The 25,519-nt window shown below is 35.2% G+C and overlaps 2 protein-coding genes and 1 pseudogene across 2 annotated transcripts; all 3 read right to left on the bottom strand.

The window, feature by feature from the left end:
• Positions 1 to 14,742: 14,742 nt before the first annotated feature.
• Positions 14,743 to 16,154, bottom strand: LOC113779375 (L-type lectin-domain containing receptor kinase VIII.1-like). The gene is made up of 3 exons (XM_027324942.1): positions 16,032 to 16,154; positions 15,826 to 15,961; positions 14,743 to 15,197 (listed from the first exon to the last, which is right to left on the bottom strand). The coding sequence occupies exons 1-3, from the start codon at positions 16,152 to 16,154 to the stop codon at positions 14,743 to 14,745; spliced, it is 714 nt and encodes a 237-aa protein (XP_027180743.1).
• A 502-nt stretch (positions 16,155 to 16,656) lies between these two features.
• LOC113779374 lies at positions 16,657 to 19,565 on the bottom strand (annotated as a pseudogene).
• A 1,888-nt stretch (positions 19,566 to 21,453) lies between these two features.
• LOC113779373 lies at positions 21,454 to 22,302 on the bottom strand. Its single transcript, XM_027324940.1, has one exon. The coding sequence runs from the start codon at positions 22,300 to 22,302 to the stop codon at positions 21,454 to 21,456; it is 849 nt and encodes a 282-aa protein (XP_027180741.1).
• Between the last annotated feature and the right edge of the window lie 3,217 nt (positions 22,303 to 25,519).

The raw sequence follows: 25,519 nt of genomic DNA, 5'->3' as shown, positions 1-25,519 counted from the left end.
TTTTTACTATAAATTCTTGTATTTGTTTTTGCTCTAATTAGGTAATCTAGGCCCGTTGAATATCAACTGAGTTATGAGAATAACGTGGGATTCCACGTCTTGTTTTTATTTTGACTTGTATTAACATAAGACAAGCATAGATGGTCATATATACAGTATAAGAATCGGAAATTTCCAGCTTTGGTTGTCTGCTTTCTTGTTGGTTTCAACATCTTTAGGTGTGCTGTTGCTCTGTCTCTAAAGCTTAAGATTTATTTGAGTTGTTCAAGGTGATCAAAAATTATGTTTTAATTTGAATTGCACAATCGAAATTTTTGACACTTGAGCTTGAATCAAACTGGAACGAGCTACATTAATCATGAGTAGAATTCAAGTCTAATGCTTAAGCTTATCAAGCGAGTTTTTCCCCGGATTAAGCAATAGCGTATTAACATGTCCATTCTTATTCCTAGCTCAGATTGTATGATTGTATGGTGCTTAAGACTGTATCTATCTCCTTTTGAGTTGTTATTATCACCAATATTTGAATCATGGAATGGTCAATCAGATACAAACAGAAGCCTTCAATTTCCTGTTTTCTGCATTGGACTTTTATAGATCAACTATGAGATGACCGGATGACTTTGTTGCTTTCAGGATTAAATGAATATCTATAACAATAAAAAGGATACAAGAATAAATTGAGTTCATAGCTCGGATGTAGGACTGCTACTGGATTGTCTTCCTTTGATTTGATATGGGGGAGACTTTTTTAATAAGTTTCCTTCAACACAGGTTCTAGAGTTGAGCTAAATTCGAGAATTGAGTATATTGGTCTGTTCTTCAACCGAACTTCCACAGTTATTGGTGTTCTATGATAGGTACTGTCACTATTATTAGTCCATTACACTATTATTAGTCCATTACAATGTTTCAACATACCATGACTAAGTTATGCACCTATACAGTGGATTGTAGATTAGTCATGACCAAGCTCCTCAATCTATACATGAATGAATAATCCTGCCTGTTTCAGTGACCCTTTGTTACTATACTAAAAAAAGTGTTGGTAAGGTGTGGCTGCTCTTGTACATGTAGATCGCTTTGTTACTATACTAAAAAAAGTGTTGGTAAGGTGTGGCTGCTCTTGTACATGTAGATCTAGAATTAGACTATCTTATCTACAAGGAAGAACTGACGAGCTTCCACTGATGACTTGTGATGGAGGAAACATTTTCTAGCTCATGTTGGTAAAGGGCTGAAATACATCCAAGTTTAGGTTTCCGAAGAAATTATTGTACATATGTTATTATACAAATTTTACAGCGCATATATTATATACATATTGTACAAGTTTTATAGAGCATTCTACAGCCTTTTCACAATCTTTAAACAATAGTTTCTGATTTTCACCTTAAAATTTACCAACTGCAGACTGGAATTGCCGACTGGAATTGCCAGATCATAAGCTAAACACTGAATATAAACAAACAAAAAAAAAAAAAACTCTTGATAGCTAATAAAGTACATGAAACAAAAAACTAGTACAAAAAATATATAATTTAGTTAAATTATGTTACAAATCATACTTTTGTACCAAATTAGTACAAAATTATAGATTACTAAATGAATCAACGAGAATTCCAAATACGGCTTTCATGGCGCTTGCGCATTGCATGGGAGAAGTCCTTAGTATTTATATGAAAAAAGGAGTTATGTGATTGCTGGAAAATTTTCATCCGTCATGTTTAGGGATAATTTATGAAGAGCTTGCAAAGTTGAAAGTCGAGGTTGATGCGCTATGGACAAAAGGGACAGCAGATGCAACTGTGATCGCACCAAGAGTAGAGGTTCCGGGCCGGAAGCCTACGGAGGAGCGAGGAAAGTAAGGGAGATTGAGAACTTTCTCTATGGGCTCGAACGGTATTTCGATGCCCTTGGTATAGTGGAGACGATGCTTATTTGAGGATAGGTCTGCTATATCGTAAAGATTCTGCGTTGATATGGTAGAGACGGAAGGGTGACGATGGACGTCATGATGAAGACACCATCACCACATGAAATGCGTTCAAGGCTGAGATAAAGGCCGAATTTGAGCCAGCCAATACCGAATATGAGGCACAGGTCAAGTTCCGTCATCTTCAACACAAAGACAGACATATGAAAGAGTATATTAATGAGTTCTCCAACTTGTTGATAGAAATTCCCAACATGGCACCCGAGGACGCATTATTTACGTTTCTTAACGGCTTTTGACCGTGGGCCAAGTAATGAGAGAAAGACAAGGATTCTCAAAATATTTTGCAAGCAATGAAGGCTGGTCAAAGGCTTATCGAGTTTCAACAGAAGGAACCGGTGAGGGATAAAGGTAAGAAATTGGGCAACGGAAAGAGTGGGATAGATAAGTCGAAATAAACCCAGCAATCGAGAGAGACTGACAAGAACAAGTAGCAAAAGGGAAAGAATCCTAACGACCGCAAATCGGAGAAAAATTTTAAAGGTTACTACATTTACAAGAGCAAGAAGCATTATACTCGTGATTGCCCGAGGCATGGCAGTCTCACAGCAATTGCACAAGAGGCTGACCCGACGGAAGGACGGAAGGTTGCATGCACTCGACACCTAGACATCGTGCAAGTTAGAATCGACAAGGATTGTATGTACGTAGACACTAATATTAACGGGCACCAAGTCATGGCTTTATTGGGCTCGAAAGCAGATGTTAATTACATGAGCCAAAATATCGCACGTAGGATAAGGTTCACGTAAGTACCGCTGTTGAGGCGTTTTAAGGGTGTAGACGATGAATGGACGCAATTTGTCAGAGAGGCCAATGGAGTATTCATGAGTTTGGGCCAACAGATGGGTATGGCCAACTTCTCTGTCGTTCCGATTGAAGACTATGAGATGTTCTTTAGCATGTGCTTCATTGATTACTTGAGACCGATTATGGTGTCATATGAAGACACCATATTATTATGCAAGGGAATCAACTATGGGTGCTGAATGTATGTCGTCAGATGGAGTTGAGTTTCCGTTAACTTGAGAAGGGATTGTAGAAGGGTGAGTCGACGTTTGCGACCATCTTTAATGAAGAAGACCCGCCGACGTACTAGTCTAAAGACATAGTGCCAATTTCGTATGAAATTGAGAAGATCCTAACAGAGTTTGAAGACGTACTGCTTAAAGACCTACCGAAAGAGCTTCCTCTAAGGCATGTCATGGATCATGCGATAGAGTTAGTGGGGGGTATGAAACCAGCCTCCCGACCGCCGTACCGTATGTCATCTGAAGAGTTGAAAGAGTTAAAGAAATAGTTTGTAGAGTTTTTGGAGGCTAAATTCATAACTCCCTCCAAGAGTCTCTTTGGTGCACCTGTTCTCTTTCAACGCAAGAAAAATGGTATCTTGCGTATGTGCAATGATTATCGGATGCTAAAAAAGATTATGGTGAAGAACAAGTATCCCATGCCTCTCATCGTGGACTTGTTCGATTATCTTCAATCGATAAAAATTCTGTCTAAACTTAACCAACGAAAGGAATACTACCAAGTGAGGATAAAAGCGGAGAACATGTTCAAAACGACCAGCGCCACGAGGTATAGGTCGTACGAATTCAACGTGATACTGTTCGGCTTAACCAACGCACCACCACATTTTGCACGCTTATGCAAGAAGTGTTGAAACAATTCTTGGATAAATTCGTCATGGTTTATCGTGATGACATCATCATTTATAGCAACAGTATGGAGGAGTATGTTGAGCATTTGAAACAAGTGTTTACTGTTTTGAGAGTCAACAGGTTGTACGTAAGGAAGGAGAAATTCGAATTTGATCTATTTGAAATCTTCTTCTTGGACCATATTGTAAGGGATGGAAGAATCAGTATGGACCTCCAGAAGACTAAAGTAATCGTGGAGTAAAAGACACCAGTATCATCCACGAAATTGTGGTCATTTCTTGGATTGGTTAATTACTATCGACGATTCATTGCGGAGCACTTGACTATTGCTGCCCCATTAATCGATCTGCTGGGCAAAGGTAAGACGTGCAGTTGGACGTCAGAATGTCAGGCAACATTTGAGGTCTTAAAGGATGCAGTGACAAAAGAGCCGGTATTGGTGCTGCCTAATTTCGTCAAGTTGTTCAAAATATACACCGACGCATCTGATCTAACCGTTGGAGGTGTCTTGATGCAAAATGACATCTTTTTACTTATGAGAGTTATAAATTTAGTGATATTGAAAAATGGTAGCATACCCACGAAAAGAAAAATGTTAACGGTCGTGTATTGGTTAAGGGTTTGGGAGCATTACTTAAAATCGCCACACCATTTAAAATCAAAATGGATAATAGGATAGTGAGTTACCATCAGTCCCAAAAAAAACTCTTAATTAAGCAGGCATGATAATTGAATTATTTGACAGAATTCAAGTATAAACTCGAATATAGTTCGGACAAGATGAACGTCGTGGCCGACACTATTGGTTATTACAACATCATCGCACCCATTTATACGAGCGAGGGGCTGCTCCTGGAACGTATCAAAGAAGTGCTAACATGATGAATGAGTTCAAGTGCTTATGGAGCTAGCCAGTGAAGAAAAAATGAAACGATTTTTGATTGAGGACGGGGTTCTCTATGCCAAAGGTCAACATATCTACGTGTCAATTGAGAACATCTGAGGAGGAACATTCTTAAGAAATGTCATGATAGTCGATACGCTAGCCATTTCAACACACAATGCATATTGATCCTCATGCGTGAGCGGTATTATTGGTCGAATTTAAGGCATGTGCATTGATGAGTATATGCGAATTTGTCTTATATGCCAACAAGATAAGGTATAGAAAGAACCGCTTGCTGGACTTTTGCAACCGTTAGAAATTTTGAGACGTACGTCTGGGAGAATGTCTTTATGAATTTTATCGTGAGGTTACCAAAATCAGAGAAATGCATGAGCGTATTTATCGTTGTCGACCGACTGTTCAAGTATGCAACGTTCATTCTGACCCCGAAGGAGTGCATGACAGAAGTGACGGTTAAACTCTTTATAAGCCATATCATCAAATATTAGAGTTTGTCAACAACGATTATGAGTGACCGTGACTCACTATTCACCAGCAGGTTTTGGACAGATCTATTTCGTTTGCTTGGTTCGGGATTCAATATATTAACGATGATGCATTCGCAAATAGATGGACAGACGAAATAGATGAACTACGTGCTCGAAACCTATCTCCGATACTATATGGCTGTAAATCAAAAAGATTGAGCAAAATTATTTGACGTTGCAGAATTTTGTTTCAATTTACAAAAGAATGAAAGCACCGGTAAGAGTCCGTTTGAGATCATGTTGGGGTTTCAATTGACGACCTCGAAGGACATTGTTGGTGATTATAAGGGTGTGACTCTTTCCTCGCATCAATTTGCCAAAAACTGATAAGAAATGGGCTAAAACGGTCAAATTGTACCTAAAAAAGATCCAGCAGCAGATGAAGAAATGGGCTGATCACAAATACACGTTTTGCGAGTTCAAGGAGAGGGACCAAATATTGGTTGAATTTTACCGACATAGGTGTATCCATGGTATACATAAAAGTCTAATACCACAATATGAAGGGCAAGTCACCATACTCAAAAAGGTGAAAAACATAGCGTACAAGATGGAGTTATTCAAAACACTTTTCAAACTCTATCCGATCTTTCATGTCAGTTTAGTCAAGGCATTCTATCAAGAACGGCACAATCCATCAAGAAACGTATCGACGACAGCACCCACGGGCATGAGTTATGAGTACGGCAAGGTTGCCAAGAAAATCATGATCGATCGTATCGTCCTACACAAAACTTGAACACCATCAAAGGAGTATTTGGTGCGATAGCGTGGGTTTTCAAAATCAGAGATAAGTTTGGGGTCGGCCAAAAAGTTATGACAATTCAAGAAACTCATACGGGCGTATGAAACTAGTTAAGGTATCGGAGCGATACCTCGTTCAAGTTGAGGAGGATAACACAGACCGCACTTTGTCTGCGCGCAACCATGCCCGTTCGTCCCTGACCGATCAATCATGTACTATATATATATAGTGTCCCAACAGAAAAATTAGGACCGTCAGTAAACCTACACTTCAAATCCCCCAACAAGTCACAAGTCATAGAGGCTTGCCTAAAGAATGAAGGCTACATCAAACATTGCTAAAATTATATAACAAACCCTAGAAACTTTCAGAATGTTTTAAGTTGTTCAAGAGTCTTGTGGAATGGTTTAAAGTTTTGTACATAAGAGTTAACATGTATTGATGTATCTAGAAACTAAATGTAGGAACACTTTGTGTCAAATTCTCTAAAAACTTGTATTATTTCCTTGACTTACTTATAAATAGGACAAAACTCCTCTCTTTTGTAACCATCTTGTACAAGTGTTCATAAGTACAATACAAGTTTTTTTTAGGTTCTAACGTTTTTTTTTTTGTTCACTGCTTTAACTTCTGTACATTTTCGCGCACTTAGACGTAAGGTTGAACTAGCAAACCGTTCATAATTCAAGTCTTGAATGATCATTAGTGCCGCACAGCGTGTTGGCTTATAGGAATTTAAGCAGCCCGTGACAGCCGTAAAGATGCCAAGAAAAAGAACAAAATAATCCAAGTGAGCCTAACGTATTGTTGTCCAATTGGACTTACAATTAAGGATAATGGAATTCAATGGTCAAAAACAAAACTATTACCAAATAGGAATATATAGCCAACTATCAAAATGTATAGTCACCTTGCTCTTTGGAGTAACTCCCAGTGTAATGGCTCAGTAATCGTGTTGACTGCCCCTGGATAGCAAATCAAGTGTGCTCCTGATGATTGTCAAAGGGTTATATAGTAGTTAAAAAAACACATAAGTGCAACCAAGAAGTCCTTAAGCAAGCACTAAGAATCATATCATGCCTTATATTATAAGTGCTAATTTCTGAATCTATTGCTCCTGTCAATCTAATTTTAATCTCTTTAACCAAATAGTTGCATTGAAAAGGATATAGTTGAGAAGCCCACAAGAAAACTCAAGATTATAGGATAGTAGCCAAAGGCATATCCAGTCATTACTGAACATAAAAACGATTTGAGGATGATGTTTGAGTCCAATCAAATTGATCGTTCAATTGTACAAAACAAATGGTCAAGATCACACATGTCAGCGATCCTACTCCTTCCCCTTAATTGGACGAAGATACCCAGACGTCACAATAAATAGGCCCACCAGCATATTAAATTGTGGTCTATCGATATCCTAATATATTCTCTCCTTTCTATTGCTTAAGTTTTTCCTGTTATCGTCTTCAGTGATAGCACGGTTTCTCCTCAAAACCAGACTCCAACCTCACTGAAGCAGTTGAGAGATTATTGAACCGCAGCTCATGTTCTTGCTTTCGCTGATCAACAATTGGAAACTGCTGAAAAAAAGATTAGGCAATGTCAAAAGGAGATTGAAGCCTTGCAAAAGAGGGTTGAGAAGTCTAGGGATATTTTGATTAAAAATCAAAAAAGTGGTTGTTTCCAGTACTGAAGATATTGTAGCTGTGATGAATCTAAGAGATTCTTTGAAGTGGAAAGTGAAGATAATTTTGAAGCCCTCTGATGGGAATATTCAGAAATTGAAGGATTTTGCAATAGAGACCAAAATCAAGTTTGAGCCCTATGGGGAATTCTCTGGAAACAAATAAGTTGTCTAAAGACAAATGATGGAGATTGCACAGCTAGCCTATGTTGAATTTGAAGATGTTATAGTTTTTCTTTCAATTTAGTTTGGAATCAAGGTTAATCTCCTTTTTACCTTAATAGAGATGATTATGATTCAATTATGTTGACTTCAATATATGCAACGTTTATCTTGATACTCTTGAAAGCATTGTTTTGTTGTATAGGCTTTTAGTTCTGTCTAGTTTTTACTATTCTCTTGTTCAAACGTAACCAGGAATTTTTTGCTCTGATTCTACAATTTGACTTTTGTGAGAATAAATCCTGATAGAGGTCAATTTAATAAGTGTTGGTTTTCTAGTCAATTGATTTCTTCAATAGATGTATTATCACTCAAAAGAATGCGTAAGAGTTTACAGAAAGACTAAGGAACTCTTGATTTTCTGTCCAGACAACTGGGGAGGAAGAAGAAGATAGAGCCATTTAAGCACGCACCTCATTAAACTTTTTCTTATTGTGGCTGAATTGGGGGTTACGCACGATTGATAATGGCCTAACTAAAAGAAAAGTAAGGAAGACAATTACACTCCGAGTAGCACATAAAAAATCTATACAAAAAAAATAGACCATATTTTTTCACCTTATGTATCCTATTTTTTATTGATGTCACTCGTAAAAGAAAAACCCCTTTCGTTAGAAGTCAATTTGATTCATAAAAGATTAATAAACATGCAAAAGTCATGAATGATTAATGAAGTACTAGATGAGATACTGCTAAGGGCAATTATATATAATAATTCATCTCCCTATTGTGTTTTATTATGATAATTTCGTGCAGGGTATAATAGTACAATAGGATTAAGCATTATGGCATTAATCAAGCATCATTTCTTATCGCGGCGTGATAAGAGTATATTTTACGTATTTTTAGTGTGCTTTATTGGTTAGTTTTGGTGTGTTTTATTTAGTTTTATAAATAATTAAATAAGATTCTAGTGAAAATATGCATTTTGTGGTTAAAGTGAGAAAATTGCATTTCTATGGATTTTTATGGTAAAAATTTCATATTTTACAGGTTTAATGATTCAATCATCAAATGGAGACCATTGAGAAGATATTTGGATGATTGATGATGATTTAGAGTGATGAAAATAAAATATGAAGTGTAAAAGGAGAAATGCAATTTAAGAACAAAAGAATCAAACAAAAGTCAGCTTTGGCATCTGTTGGTATTTTAACTATATCTTGGGTTACATACATTGGATTGAGATGATCTTTATACCATTTTGAAGCTAAGAGACGTATCTACATTTGGTATGAAGACATCAAAGTCCAATTCAGCCGTTTTCATAGTCCAAAAGTTAAAATACCGAAATTCAACTCAGCTGTCCAAAGTTGAAAACAGAACTCTGACCAGTCTTTAGTATTTTGGTCATATCTCGGTCTAGAGAGCTCCAAATGGGATGATTCTCAAGGCATTGAAAAGTTAACTCAAAGGGCTACAACTTCTATGTTTTACACAAGAGTTAATTCGGCCTCCATCGTCGAGCAAATAGCAGTTGAAGTAATGTCAAATGCACAGGAGTGAAAACGTGGCTCAGTGAAAACGTGGCATGAAGCCGCGTTTTCTCAAGTCGCGTATTCCTCAATTGTGGCTGCAACTTACTCAGAAAATTGTGTTTTATTCACACAAGCTTTTTGGTCCATTTTTCCCGCAAGAATATCGATGGAAACAGTCCAAGACAACTGCAAAAGAAGCTTTACAACTCATTCTAGCGTGTTTATGGGCTCAAGACATGATTTAACACCTTGTTTTTTGTAAGAAATTTCTCTATAAATATCTGCCTTGGAGAACCATTTTAAAAAACTTTGGAAGGCCAGAAAAACTCTACAAAAATGTAGTCTTCACTAGTTTTTCTTAGTTCATTAGCATAGAGCAGTTAGTGTAGTTTATTCATCTTGTATTTGTAGTTATATTTGGATGAAAATTGAGGAGCAAAGATGAAGAGGTTGATCTCATGTGACAAGGGTGATATCTCTTCTACTACTTTCTCTCTTGTATTGGATTTCATGTTTAATTATAATACAAGTTGGCTTTGTGTTTTTATTATGTTTAGTTAAAGTTTATGCCTAGAGTTATGGTTGAACTTACTATATTTTGTTTGTGATGTTTACTTGGTTACTTGGTGATATTATTTTGAGCAAGTTATTTATCACTTTTGGTTATCTAATCATGATTAACTGGCCATTAATTATGATAATCTTAAGGTGTTAAGTTTGTAATGAAAATTGGAATTTAATACTAGTTCAAAGAAGTGATAAGCCTAGAGAGTACACTTACGAGAGTAGAGATGCACCTATGTGGCTTTAGTGACTTGTTTCATGTAATTTCATAGAAGAAATGAGGTTGTAATTAATATCATAACCACGAGAGTAGGTATGGTTTAACTACAAGTATAGTTGATTCATTACGAGAGTAGGTTTCACATACATTAAGAAATTACGCCATAACTAGCCAAAATAATAGCATTCACTTAACCGTAATCTCATTTGCAAGAGTAGTAAGGAATTCAATATCTCTAGGAGTTTTCTAGTGTTATTTTCATTACTTTTATATGTTTATGGTAGTCTAGATAATAAAGGAGTTCGAAAAACACCGGTAATTGCAATCTTCCTTGTGGGATCGACCCTTAATACCCTATACTCGCTCACGATTCGTATACTTGCGATAAATCGCGTGTAGGGTATTTAGGAATTATAAATGTAAAACTTGATTGTGAATGAATTAAATGTTATATGTATACCCCGCGCACATCATGGCGTTCAAATTTTCATGCACAAACATGTTCACCATTAATTTTGAACTTGGCAATTGGTACTTTACCAAGAAGATGATCAATGGTTTTAATGTCACGAACCACTAGGCGAGCATACAAGAACCGATTAGGTGAATCAAGTGATGGCTCCATGCTAACGCTTTCCACATAGTTATCTCCATATTAAGAAGCAAAGAGTTCTCCAACTTTAGCTTCTGTGATAGGATAACCTTGCGAAAATGTTAAGAAAATGGTCCTATCATCTTCTGGTGCCTCGATGTCCAAGCCCCAGCCCCATATGCCTTCACTAGGGAAAACATAATCAGGGGCCCTAAGAATGATGGTTACTGATCCAAAGGTGGGGTTTACTTGTTTGGTCCTTATTTCGTTCATCCACTCAATTTGTTAATTTTCTACATTAACAGTTAAGGGTAAAATAGGGATTCAACCATAATCCTTATTAAAACATAAAAAATAGATATTTGTCAAGCAATTAGCAATGAAATTAAATCATATGGAAATAAAAAAAATTTGAGCTTCTTTCAGCTTCAATTCTTAAAAAAAAATAATCATAATGTTAGCATATTTTTTTTATAACTTTTTGCATACTTGTGTTGTATTATTTTCCCTTCCTCAGTTTAAGAGATTGAGTTGGGTCCATTTGAAATTTTATTTTTAGGGCATGACATTCTTTTTTTGTATTCATAAAAAGATGTTTTTGTTTTTTTTTTATATTTCTAAATTTCATTTTTGATTTCTCTACAAATACTTGTTTCCCTATTGTGTTTAACAAGGGAATGATTGGATTTCCTATTTTACCCTCAATCATCGGTGTGAAATTTGATAAACTGGGTAGATCAGCCAAATAAGGATCTCACCAGCCACATAAATATAGTTAAGGGACTATTTTGATTTAAGTAAAATAGTTGAGAGACTAAAGTGACTCATAATAAAGTTGAACCATTTCAACTTTGTAAAAACAATTGAGGGACTAAACCAACTCATAAGAAAGTTTATAGACTATTTTGAAGTTTATAGACTATTTTGGCTTTCACAAAATAGACTAGGTATTAAATTAGTATTTTGCTCTAGTAATAATTACTAAAGTGTGTATATAAGAGTAATGTTCATGATTAGTAAAATACAATTTCAAGTCTGGCCTCAGATTCGGATATTCTGAGGAGTTTTGTACTTTTGTCCATTTAGTATGTATGTGTGTATGTGGACGAGAAAGAATGAGATGCAGAAAAAGACCACAACGGGAACGTGGCACCTCATATGGGGCCAATGTTTTCAGAATCGAACCGGACCGGCCAGTTCGACCGGTTGAACGCGAACCGCCATGTCACTGGTTCGATTTTGTACAAAAGCCGAAAGGTAATGGAAAACCGCTATGAACCAGTAAAACCACTTGAACCGTACAAATCGTTCAAACCGTAACCCAGCGGTTGTTTAGCCTTGTGAAAAAATGAAACTTCTTAGATGTTGATAATGAGGTTTAATGTTGGGACCTTATGTGTAAGGGCCAAGAGTTGTGACTGCTACACCAACAAGTCTTCTTGTTGTTAGGAAACATACAAATTTTATAAGGCTAATAACAAGTAAAGTAAACAAAAAAAGATGATAAAGTCATAACCCTAATTTCACTTTGCTATAGCCATCAAACACTTTTCACTCTTTCCTTCTACCCCTTCTCTAATTCTCATACGAACTTTTTCTTCTTTCTTTCTCACTGCTAATATCTTTTTCTACTTTTAAAATTTGCAAACTCTATACCTTTATAGGAACATATTTTCTCAATCTCTTTCATCTTGTTTGCAATCTCCATGGATCTATACAAACCAAATGTTGTTCTTGTTGTTTGCATCTACTAATTTCACCATCTAATATGTACAGTCATTCAAACTCCTTTTCTAGTTTTCTGGCTTTCGTGACTAATTGGGTGATTTGGGATTCAACTGCAGATTTGGTTTGGCATATTAGTTGTGTCATTTATCATGTAACAATAACATCAAAGGGTCCAATTTGGCTTGAGGGCAAATGTTGTTCTTCTTGTTTGGCTTTAGAATTAACTCCATGGCTCAAGAGATTGAAGAAGATGTTAAAAAGATTAGTGGCCAAGAACAAAGGAGTGGAATTCCAAGCATGTGTCCAGTTCCTAATATATTCTTAGGTACAATGTAGCATGGAAGTCCTCTCTCTCTCTCTCTCTCTCTCTCTCTCTCTCTCTCTTTTGATTGGAACTGCAGCTCATTAATTGTAACCATGGTGAAGGTTGGATCTAGATACATTACATGAGCATGATACATCAGATTTATCATCCGTGTATTATTTGCAATGTTTCACTTTTTGTTTTGTTTTATTTCTTTATTTCTTGTTTATTTATTTACTTTTTATGTTTATGGTGGGTACTTTCTCAGGATGTTTTGATATTGTAATATACAATTTCATATTATTAAATTTTTTAATTTTAAAATAATTAAAAAAATAAAGAACCGGTGAACCGGCCGATTGAACTGGTTGAACCGAAAAAATGAGGAACCGATAGTTTGGTTGGTTCATTTGTCGGTCCGAGATTAAAAACACTGCATGGGGCTTGAGGTACTTTATGCATATGTTGACCAACCAATACTGTAGTGACGTGTGCGTGCTTGGGTTGCCCTCACAATCTTTCCCCTTTCTCTTTGCTTGTTTTATGAACAAAAATTAATACTGCCAATTAATAGCAGTATTTTATTCCTCCTTTCATGAGCACCCCTCATATTTTAACTTGTTAACATGAATGTTATAGTACCTCAAGCAAGCACAGGCAGAACTATGAGGGGTGCTAATGACGGGAGGAGTATGAGGGGTACTATGGATGATAAATCCATGAGGAATATGAGGAGTGTTAATGACGGGTAGTGACCAAGGACAAAATATGAATGTTATAGTCTGAAGTGATTAGTGTTATTTATTTTGCCAACACTTGTGGGATAATTTCTTTAAGTCTTGGTATATGACTCTATCTTTCCTATTCAGAGCATGTGCATCAAACAAAAAATATTCTTTGGCTAGGTACAAAAGCCTTCTAGATACCACAAGTATAGTATGTACAAGAAAACTCTCATCAGATGCAAATTTTGTTGGTGTATCTTAATCCGTTTCTACATTACTAACATTGAACACTAAATGCATTATGAGCCATGTTATTTAAGGATTTAAAAGTCATATTGTTAGAAGATTAATGAAAATCTCCTTTTTACCTTAATGGAGATGATCCTGATTCAATTATGTCAACATCAATATATGCAACATTTACCTTCATACTCTTGAAAGCATTGTTTCGTTGTATAGGCTTCTAGTTTTGGCTACTTTTTGCGGTTCTCTTGCTCAAAAGTAACCAAGAATTTTCTGTTCTAATTCTGCATTTTGACTTTTGTGAGAAATAAATCCTGATAGGGGTCAATTTATTAAGTGTTGATTTTATAGTCAATTGATTTCTTCGATAGATGTATTATCACTCAAAAGAACGTGTAAGAGTTTATAAAAAGACGAAAAAGAACTCTTGATTTTCTGTCCAGACAACTGGGGAAGTAGGAGCAACTCTTGATCAGATATACAATAAGACCTCACAAAACAATGACAATAAACAAATAGACAAAAACAAAACATGGAAATAATAGTCTTGCATTTGATTCTCCTTATAAACGCACACACGACACACCATATCATCCAGGGGCGGATTTACACTGGGGGCAGTGGAGGCCCCTTAAATTTTTATAATACCTATAAAAATTTGATATAACTTCAAGTGTGCCCCTGGAGTTTTATATATCTATTGGTTTATATGCTCTTAAAGTTGCCTTTGGTTTTACCTGTTGTTACAGCTACCGTAGTAAGGGTTTTTTCAATTATGAATATAGTGAAGAATCGGTTAAGAAATAGAATGGAAGACACTTGGATAAATGATTGTTTAGTTACTTATATTGAGAAAAATATATTTCGTGAAGTTCAAAATGAAAAGATTGTAAACCGTTATCAAAATATGAAAACTCGTCATGAGCAATTGTAAATGGTTTAGTTTGCTTTTTGAAATAAAATTATTATTTTATTAATAATTTTGAGTTTGTCTTTTTATGTTTTTTATGGAATATATGCATCATTTGTACTTGTTGGTAAATATCTTTTTTCTTAAAAAATTAGAAAAAGAGTAGGTAAAAAATTTTAGAGTTGTTTTTGCCCCCACTAAAAATTTTTTCTGGCTCCGCCACAGATTTATCATCGATCATCAAATACGACTGTCATCTCATCCGGAAAGGAGTCCATGGAACCTTTTCCTTCAGCAGGGGCTTTGTTAGAGCTAAATTCACTTGCAATTGAATCCGAACGAGAAGAATGCAATGGCAAACTTACAGCAGTTGGCCTAGAAACTGCAATTTTAATCAATGGCTCATCAGGGTTCATGAAGATTTGAACCACTTTCCTCATTCTAGGCCTATGCCTTCTGTCTGGATGCATACATGCCAGTCCAACTAGTATACTCCTCCTTACTTCTTCTTCGTCGAATTTGCCTTCAAGAGTTGGATCCACACATGTAAATAATTCGTTCTTTTCGTGTGTAGTCCAGACGTGATCCACAAGACTGTTTTCTTCCATCATACCTCTTGATCGTCGTCCACAAACAACTTCAAGAACCACCATGCCAAAGCTGTAGACATCAAACTCTAGTGTAGCTGTTGATTTTTTGGGGCATAAACTAAAAAACAACACCTTAGTGTTGCAAAAAAAGCTTATAAGAGATTTGTATTGAAGGTGAAAAATGAGCTTCTGTTCTACATTCATCAACTCACTATTTATAGTGATTACATGAAACAAACTAACAAAATATCCAACTAACAATTATCCTAAAAATCTCAACAAAATATAATCTTCTACTACTAGCAAATCTTATCTAAAATATTTGTTAACAAACCAACATGATCTTTGGTTAACAAATATCCTTATTTTCTAATAACTAAATTATTTTGATATCAAACATAATCTAGCAAAATATGTAGAAAAAGTTGCATATCCCAACACTCCTCCTTGCCACTTTTGCTGCAGATTTTGAATTGTCTTCTCAAATCTTTGAATCTTGTTTTGGAGAGACTTTTGTAAGAAATTCTGCAATTGATGATTAGCCTTGCAATGAACTTCTTCCTTTGGATTTTTATGCAAGCTAAATATTAGTCTTGCAACAAACCACTTCTTCTGTCTTCTCATGCCAAACTCCACATAAAAGATGATTTTTTTTTAATGTTTCCAAATAACCTTCTCATAGGTTTAAAATGGAACATCTTTTGACGATATTTGAACCTATACAGAAAATATGAAATTCTGCATGGTTCTTCATTTTGTCATCACCATCAAAATCTGTAGACCCAAAAACAGAAATGTTATAATCTTGATAAATATCAGGAATCAATTTGATATCTCCTGACTTATCAATGATCTCCTCCTGAATTTTTTCAGGATCTGAATTCTTGATTTCATCATCGTGTTCCACTTTAGAATTGTCAAAATCTGACCAAATCAAAAACTGATATGTGAATGCTAGCCTTGGATCTCTGTCTAACTGCAACTTTGTGGTCTCTAATGTGTGTATCTATCAGCTCTTCAAATGCCGATGAAACAAAATTCGTCTCCACCATATCCCGTAGATCATTGACTACCAAATAAGTCCAAAATTTTATGGCCCAAATTTGGTAAGTTTCACCATTAAAAGTTGAAATATTTGACAAAAAGTTCTTTCCTGTCATGGCTTTGAACTTATAAAGGATCCTCACCAATGCACTCATTCTAAAAAAAAACAGGCCCTTAAGATATATAGGCTCTTGATACCACTTTGTTGATTTTTTGGGGCATAAACTAAAAAACAACATCTTAGTGTTGCAAAAAAAGCTTATAAGAGATTTGTATTGAAGGTGAAAAATGAGCTTCTGTTCTACATTCATCAACTCACTATTTATAGTGATTACATGAAACAAACTAACAAAATATCCAACTAACAACTATCCTAAAAATCTCAACAAAATATAATCTTCTACTACTAGCAAATCTTATCTAAAATATTTGTTAACAAACCAACATGATATTTGGTTAACAAATATCCTTATTTTCTAATAACTAAATTATTTTGATATCAAACATAATCTAGCAAAATATGTAGAAAAAGTTGCATATCCCAACAGTAGCTCTTCCAGTGTAGCTGACTTCTGGAGCCAAGTATCCTGGAGTTCCTGCAACCATTGTGTTCACGAAATTATCATTTTGAAGTAGTCTTGCGAAGCCAAAATCGCCTAGATGAGCGTTGAATTCTGAATCCAGCATCACATTGTTAGGCTTCACATCGCGATGAACAACAGGATTGCCACATTCTTCGTGGAGATAAAGCAATGCAGATGCCAATCCTGATAGGATTCTGTACCTATTTTTCCAGTCAAGAGAGACCTTTCCAATGTAGCGGTCGAGGCTAACATTGGGCATGTATTCGTGGACTAGGAAGAGCTGGTCTTTGTCATGACACCAACCTTGGAGTTGGACTAGATTTTTGTGCCTTAGGCGGCCAATTGTACATCTCTGCCAAGTATTCCCTTTCACCTGAAACAAATAAATGAAAAGACTTGTTCAATCCATCTGAAGCTGATCAACAGTTTGCTTTAGAATGAACAAGTGTGTCTATTCATCCAAATAATTTCAGTTCTAGCTAGTTTCGCTGCACATGAACTTATCTATCATGCATACAAATTTGGGGTACTATATACTATATCCAAGCAAGCACAGGCAGAAACTATGCAGGACTTGTAATTAATCAGTTTCATGGGCAGGGTTTGTAGTGACTTGTATGCATCAATGTAAAATTTTCTGAAAACATTACAGAAACAAGATTTACTTTCAAAAGGGACTTTTTTTTTATTTTCAATAGAAAAAGTGAAAATTGAAATTCTTCTTGTATTTGAAGTTCTATCTTGGCATGCAAGTGTAAAGATTTTATACTAAATTATGAAATTCTCCAATGGAGATGTTTTGAGAACGTTGGAAAATCAATCATGTGTTTGAAAAGGGACTTGTTTTTAACCCAAAAAAAAAAAGCAACAAAAGAATTGACTTCACAGATAAAATTTTGAATGTTTGAATCTTGGGGACGACTATCCTTTCCATAATTCCTTTCTCTAACGTTCACATACTCTACAAAATAAAAAATAAAAAAAAATCAAGTTCTTCAAAAATGCAAGAGAAGTAAACAAAAGAACCTTGTCCTGATGTTGCATTAATTTTCTTGACAGCAATGACTGCAGGAGGATCTGATAATAAAACCCCTTTGTAAACACATCCAAAGCCACCAGCACCGAGCAAATTCTCTTTGTTGAAATGACGAGTAGCCTTAGAGAGCTGCTTGTAGGTAAACAATCTCGGAGCATTGGCTGCATTTCTTGCCAGCATTTCCATGTCACTTTTCTTGCTCTGATGCCTCTCGTTTCTCCTCTTACGAGCTATATACAAGAAAACCAACTAGAGACTACCAAAGTCGGAACAACAATCGACAATGCTATCTTAGGTTTGTTTCTTTTAACACCATGCTTCAACGATTTCCTTGACAAGTTATAATACGTGAAGTTCCAACTCAAAATCTGATGAGTTTCGAAGAAATAAGCCGTTGAAGCTGTAAAGCCAACATAAGTTGATTGTGGAACTGTGTCTTCCAGTACTATATTTTGGCTCAGAACATTTATTAAAGGATTGCCCGAATATGCAACAGAAACTTGGAGATCATTTTCCCATCCATCATAATCGATTTCCACTGTAATATCTTTTCCACTCCTTAGATAAACACCAGTACTGTTTAAACTTTTACTGGCTATAGGATATTGAACGCTGGTTGTCACAATTGCAACATGGTTATTGTCGGGTTCGTGTTCGTTCTTGTATAGCTCGACCGCCAGTTGACGAAGAATTCCACCTGTATATTTGGTAATCAAGAAATCATCATTCATTAGGTGATTAATTTTGTCTAGGATATGACTTCTGGAATGCACCGAGTAACAATGATCTTAAACCACGGAGAAAAACCTAGGCATGCATGTGTGGAATACTCCATCTGTCATCAAACTTAAAACAATCTATATCGATCAGAAACTACTTCAATCTTTATTCACTCCCATGGAAACAAAGATAATAAAAAATTTTGAAGTAAAAACCGGCAAGAAAACTAAAAAAAAACATTACTTCAGCATCCCAAAATTCATTTTTTCTTCAAGAAAAAGTGCTAAATAAGTACATTTTGGACAAACTCAATCATTAATTTTAAGAGAAGAAGTAAATCTATATATCTCTCTCTTTATACAGGTAATACTATTTTCTATTGGTACAATTGAATTTTATCATTGTTTGCGAACGGTTGGACAAGTAAATATTCGATAAAAACAGACACGAGAGACATATCATGCATCAATATTTGCCAGGAAACTCATGTGAAAAGTAACATGGCTGCTGGAGGTTTATATCCAGAACATAGAAATATAGACAAAACAATGAATACCTACAGAACAAAACCGGCGATGTACTTTGTACAATCCCCAGAAAAAAAAAAACAGTTTGGAGCACGGATGAGTGATATTCATGAGTTTACCTTCAGTGGAAGGATCTAGAATTCCAATATACGAACCAAAGCTCTCAGGCGGTGAAGGCTTATCATCCTGTGCGATAACAAATGCAATCCCATCACCAGAAATGGTTAAATTTGTGAGTATTCTTAAAACGAAGGTGGTGGAAAATGAGGCCGGCCATGCAGTTACAGGATATCTAAACAGGACTCGTGCAATCTGGTTCTTCTGTTGCTGATTCTGCTGTGACTCATCTGGGGTGAGGTTCAATGTCCCATTTGTTGCAGTTACTGATCCCAAGCAGATTAATCTGCTCTCACTGTCGTCACAGATTCCAGGATTAAACGACTGGAAAGAGAAATTAAACGATTGTACAAGGAAGAAAGATTGTTGATGAAGCAAGATTATTCCCAGAATTAGTAGCTTTAACATGCTTGTCAAGGATTGAAACTTCGACATTACTGACGAAGCCTGGCCTTTTTATTAATGCATAGATAATGGTATGTTACCTGGCTTTCTAATCCTACGGTGAATGTTTCTGAACTGGTAATAGATACAATGTTTGTTTTAACTATAAATTCTTGGATTTGTTTTTCCTCTAAATAGCTAATGTAGGCCTGTTGAATATCAACTGAGTTACGAGAATAACGTGGAATTCCACTTCTTGTTTTTATTTTGACTTTGTATTAACATAAGACAAGCATAGACGGTTATATATACAGTATAAGAATCGGAAATTTCCAGCTTTGGGTTTTTGCTTTCTTGTTGGTTTCAACATCTTTTGGTGTGCTGTTTCACTCTCTCTAAAGCTTAAGATTTATTTGAGTTGTTCAAGGTGATCAAAAATTATGTTTCAATTTGACTTGCACAATCTAAATCTTTAGCACTTGAGCTTGAATCAAGCTTGGGTGAGCTAATTGTAGAGTTCAAGTCTAATACTTATGCTTACCAAGCGAGTTTAAAAAGTTGCCCTGCACGAGATTTTATTTGCTGGTTTTGATTAGGTGATGGACTAATTCCAAATGAATTTATTTGCTAATTTATGTTTTGTATCTTACTAAGTGGCTGAGATGATAGCCAGCTGCAAACAAGAATTCTAAGTCCCGCTTTCCTCGATAGCAAATAAGATGTCAAGGCTTCTACATCAAGGCCTGATTTTGGAAGGGCTAAATCGGACATTGTCTTCTATTAATTTGCTCTCATATGATTATTCTTATCAAAATTTTGTGTTAAGGCTTTGTGTCGTTATATAATGCTACCCTGTAAATATTAAGGTGTTTAACGACTTGACTTATTGACCCCCTAAAAATTAGGTTTTTTGAATGAGTGGACCTGTCTTCCGATCCAACTCCAAGATCACAGAGTTACTTAACAGTAATGAGTATGGTATTAATCGATCTATACATAATTCAATTGCGTCCCATGCACGACTTAAAAAGGGTTCCGTTACCATGCAAGAAAATTACGTTAATTTTCTCTATCAATTAAACCCACCATGCAGGTTCGCAACTTGAACAATTATCCAAAGTAGAAAATTTAATCTCAAGCTGATCGGCAAAGTAATTTTGTGCTTAAAGCTGAAGATGCTTAGCTGTATACGTAGGATAAACTTAATTACTTGTAACCAATGTAATGCTAATGAACATTTTTTCATGCCTAAGGTAATTATCCAGATACTTGGATTTGGCTAAAAGTCTTATTGTCTTTTCTTTTCAAAAAAGCATCAATTTCTGGCTACGGTCCCGAGATGCAGATGGAATTCAAGTAGAAATTCAATAAGAAAAGATAGGGCTGGTTTAAGCACGCACCTCAATAAGCTAGCGCATGGTGCGATGCTGGGGTTGTGCTGCTGAATGAAGGAAGCTTTTTCTTAACTGTGGCTGAATTGGGGGTTCCGCAGGATTGATAATGGCATAACCAGAACAAGAATAGGGGAGAAGAAAAAATCAGAACACGCTATTAGCACAGAAATAATCTATACAAAAAAGAAATAGACCATATTTTTTCACCTTATATTTAGTATTTTTTTTTTTAGATGTAGCTCGAAGAAGAAAACCCTCTTTCGTAAGATGTCAGTTTGATTCATAACAGATTGATAAACTTGCAAGACATATTTTGTTTATTTGTGTTCCTATGGTACTAATTTAATTAATTGGAGATTGATTCATAAAAGATTGATAAACTTGCAAGAATCATGAATGATTAAAGAAGTACTAGATGAGATACTGCTAAGGGCAATTATACATAACAATTCATCTCCCTATTGTGTTTTATTACGAAAATTTCATGCAGGGTATAATAAAAGTACAATAGGATCAAGCATTATAGCATTAATCAAGCATCATTTCTAATCGCGGCGTTCAAATTTTCGCGCCCAGACATGTTTTCCATTGATCTTGAACTTGGCAATTGGTCCTTTGCCAAGAACACGATCAATGGTTTTAATGTTACGAACCACCAGACGAGCATACAAGGATTGATCCGGTGAATCAGGTGATGGCTCCATGCTGACGCTTTCCACACAGTTATCTCCATAGTAAGAAGCAAAGAGTTCTCTAACTTCAGTTTCTGTGACAGGATAGCCTCGCGAAAATGTTAAGAAAATAGTCCTATCGTCTTCCGGTGCCTCGATGTTCAAGCCCCAGCCCCATATGCCTTCGCAGGGGAAAACATAATCAGGGGCCCTAGGAATGATGGCTAGTGATCCAAAGGTGGGGTGAGGGAATCCAGGGATGATAAGAGGATAATTAAAGTTTGCTTGCGAAGGGTAGAATTGCGCTAAGATGTCAGCGAAAGCATTTGCACAAACATGGTTGAGAAAGGCCTTTATCCCACATATCATGGTGAACTTGTTTTCATAAAACATTCTTAGGGAGAGCCTTTTTTCCACAATCACAGACGTGAGAGGAAGTTCTCTGCTGCGATTGCGAAGCGGAGGGGGTGTCCCGAGTTCGAGACAGTTCAAGCATTGGACGGCTTCCTCGGCTACATCATTCAGAGTAGGATTGGATAATCTGGTAAGTTTCCTCGTAATGCAAGAGCCAAAGTTCATATCTTCAAGACACAGCCAAAAGGCCATGACCAAGAGAGATTGTGCTGGATCTCTAGTGAGGAACATCACCAGCCGGGTGAAAATTCTGCGGTCAATGGAGTAAAAGGTGTACACATCACTGAGAGTAGGTGCAGTCGTTGCCATTCTTCTTTTTTTTTTTTTTTGTGCTAATAATAATGTCTCTGTGGTTGGGGCTCTGATCTATAGTACTGAGAAGCACACATTTTATAGGATGAGCAGAAGATGTCCTGAGTTAATTATTACATTCGGTTGTAATGAAGTCACTCCTATCTGTATTCAATTCACAATCTGCAGTGGTTTTTAAAGCAATCCCCAGTATGTGAATCCCCTATATATCTTCTGTTCTACAAACTCAAAACAATATCTTATGGACCAACTTTATTAAGTACTAATTTTCTTGATAACCTGCCATAATGAGAATAGACTTAAATCTTGCAGCATTTTGTCTTTCCACTAATTGGATAGCTTAGGTGGTGCTTTTTTCATGAAAAATGATAGAAACTCCCCCTTTTTCTTAGAAAACAAAAAAAAAAAAAAATGGACAGTGCTAAAAATGAAGTTTGTTAGTTATTAAGTCTATTAAGAATGTTGTCGGTGCTACATGCAATGCAATTCCAAGCCATTGTAGCTAAAGATCACCAGGCTCCTTATCTCTTGCTCCTATTCAGCACTAACAAGTTGATTTCATGCTAAATTTTTTTGGATGCTTGCGTATATAATATGCGGTTTAATAACAATGTGATACCACTGAATTGATATGTACATACAACAGATATTATCGGTGATATCAGCAGGACAAATATGGATAGAAATTAATTGAATATCAATACGACACCAGAGCATTAATTAGAACATACAAGGAAATTTTGGCTTCAGGCAAATTATTTTGGAGTGATGTTATAAATATGCCGTTACTGTTAAATGTAAAAAAAATACATCATTGTTTTAGGGATAAGGAGGTTTCTGACAATTTCACTGCCCTCTCTCGAAATTTTGAAAATATCACTTATCTCCCCTATAAGCCATTTGGGGCCAAATGTTTACCTCATGGATGGTTAAATGACTTTACTATCCTTACAACTTAAAAAACGTTACGTATTTGTATGGAGAGAAACAATTGAGTCACTTGTACAAAATTAACCATGATTTGAAATATAAAAAATTTGAAAATCTTGAATACTTAATTTTATAATGATGATTGTTAACATTTTAAAATTCTTTTTCTGTATTTTAGTAGTTCTTGTACTTTCTTTCTCCTAAAAAAAGATTAAAATTCCTATTGAACTATTATTATTTCATAAATATTTCATAAAAATAACAAGATGAATATGAAAAATACACAAAAAAGAGGGTAAAGTATTAAAATCTGCTTGCAATTAGATTTTATTAAGTTATGTATAAAATTTAATTTCACATAATCTACTCTTTCCTTTCTATTCCAAAATATTTGGTGTTTCTTTTCTTTTTTTTTATACGTAATCCAAACAAGATGGATAGAAAAAAAATTTCTACTTTGATTTATTTGCTTTTCCATTAAAATCATACCCTTTTGATTAATCCAAACATTGCTTTTTAATTACAAATGATCGAAATTTCTTGTTAATCATGTGAAATAATGGACCCGGTAAGTTAAAGAAATAATTAAAAAAGCATAACATATTTTAGCATATTTTATATTTTTTATCATTAGTCATCTATTGTGATTTTTTTTTTGGAAGGGCCATACTTTGTTTTGTTCAATTCCTGTTCAAAATCTTTCAAATTTTGATACTAAGAGTTTCGGAATTTTATGTGTCTTGAATCCAAATTAACAAGTTTTTCTCTCCAATACTTTGATTTTGCGATTTTATGCAGTTCTATGAAAAATAGTCATTGTTACTAATTCTATTATACTCATGCTAGAGTTTAGTATTTATTTTCTATTTTTAAACTAATATTTCCTTTTGATTCTAAATCAACCAACTAGTAATAAGTTAAGGCGTACTTTTGGTACAAAATATTCTTCTCACTCTTGAAATCATTTTTTTATTGTTGATTTTTTTGACTTGGGCTAAATTGTTATAAGAACATTAGTTTTAAGGGAGCTTAGTGATATTTTTAAAACCTAAGGGAAGGACCATGAAAATATCAGAAATCTCAGGGGACTTTTTGAAATTATCCCTTGTTTTTAAGAGATACAATCGGTCCATTGGGCCCTCAATTAAGTGGTGTGATGCCTCTAGAGTACAATGAATCAGGGGCCTGTGATTTTTTCTCTAGGACTTGCCATGTAAAGACATGTAACTGATGGACTAAAATCAAGACCTTTCACATAGGGGGAAGACCTCACTAAGTAAAATATGCAAAATCGAAAAAAGTAATTGATAATAATTGATGTTAAAACAGGTTACTACTTTCCTTGTCAAGATTATTAGTTAGTTGAATGTGAAGTATTATTTTTTATGGTTTTTTAACAGGTGCTCAAATTTTTTTTATAGGTTTTTCTAACGACTATTTATTGGAATTCGTTAACACATTTAAATTTTACCTAACCTATCATATATGTACATATACTAATAATTATTACCCTCAATTTCATTTATATATTTTTCTTGTTTAATCTTATCCACCCTCCCTTGTATTTATTTACTTTTTCTATTTATTTTATATTCCAAAATTATGACACCTGAAATATATCTAAACGAGTGCCCATTGGGCACCCATTTTTATCAATGATGATTTGGAATGAACTTCCAAATATTTGCCCCTTTTTTTAGGCATAGGAAACAATCTATCTACATATTTACAAAAATTTCAATAGTTCAAGCTACATTATGATACTGGGTCTTGTGGAAGATGACTGCAATAGCCAACCTGAATCAGCACTTCCTAACATGATAAATATTTCGAACTAATCTCAATGTCAAAGTTGAGAAGGTCCTTATTAATCTCTAAGAGTAACCTGCTCAGGATTTTCAAACTCAAATATGCTTGTATTACTACTGGCTCTAGGAATAAGTGACAAGTGAAATGTTTTGCTTCTGTCCATATCATATTGTTCAAACACATTTTAACAAGATATTGCAGTAGAGAGAAAGAATGTCATCAATGGGACAAGAACCAAGAGGTTATTAATCAGCACACGGTTTTAAGTCAGAACTATCCACCATTACATTGATTAGAAGTTAGAACCATAGTCATTAAACACGTCCCGGGAGGAATCCGGAGAAAGGGGTAGGTCAACGAGTTACTGGTTCAATTAGGGATGAGTGATCTAACAGGTGGATCACTAAATGCATTTAAATATTATGTTTCATAATTTTTGATATGGTTAAAACCATAATTAATTATGCCATAGTAA

Source organism: Coffea eugenioides, chromosome 8 (assembly GCF_003713205.1).
Source record: "Coffea eugenioides isolate CCC68of chromosome 8, Ceug_1.0, whole genome shotgun sequence".
NCBI classification, from domain to species: Eukaryota; Viridiplantae; Streptophyta; class Magnoliopsida; order Gentianales; family Rubiaceae; genus Coffea; species Coffea eugenioides.
Note: the sequence above shows the minus strand (reverse complement) of the source record. Positions and strands in the feature narration are given on the sequence as shown.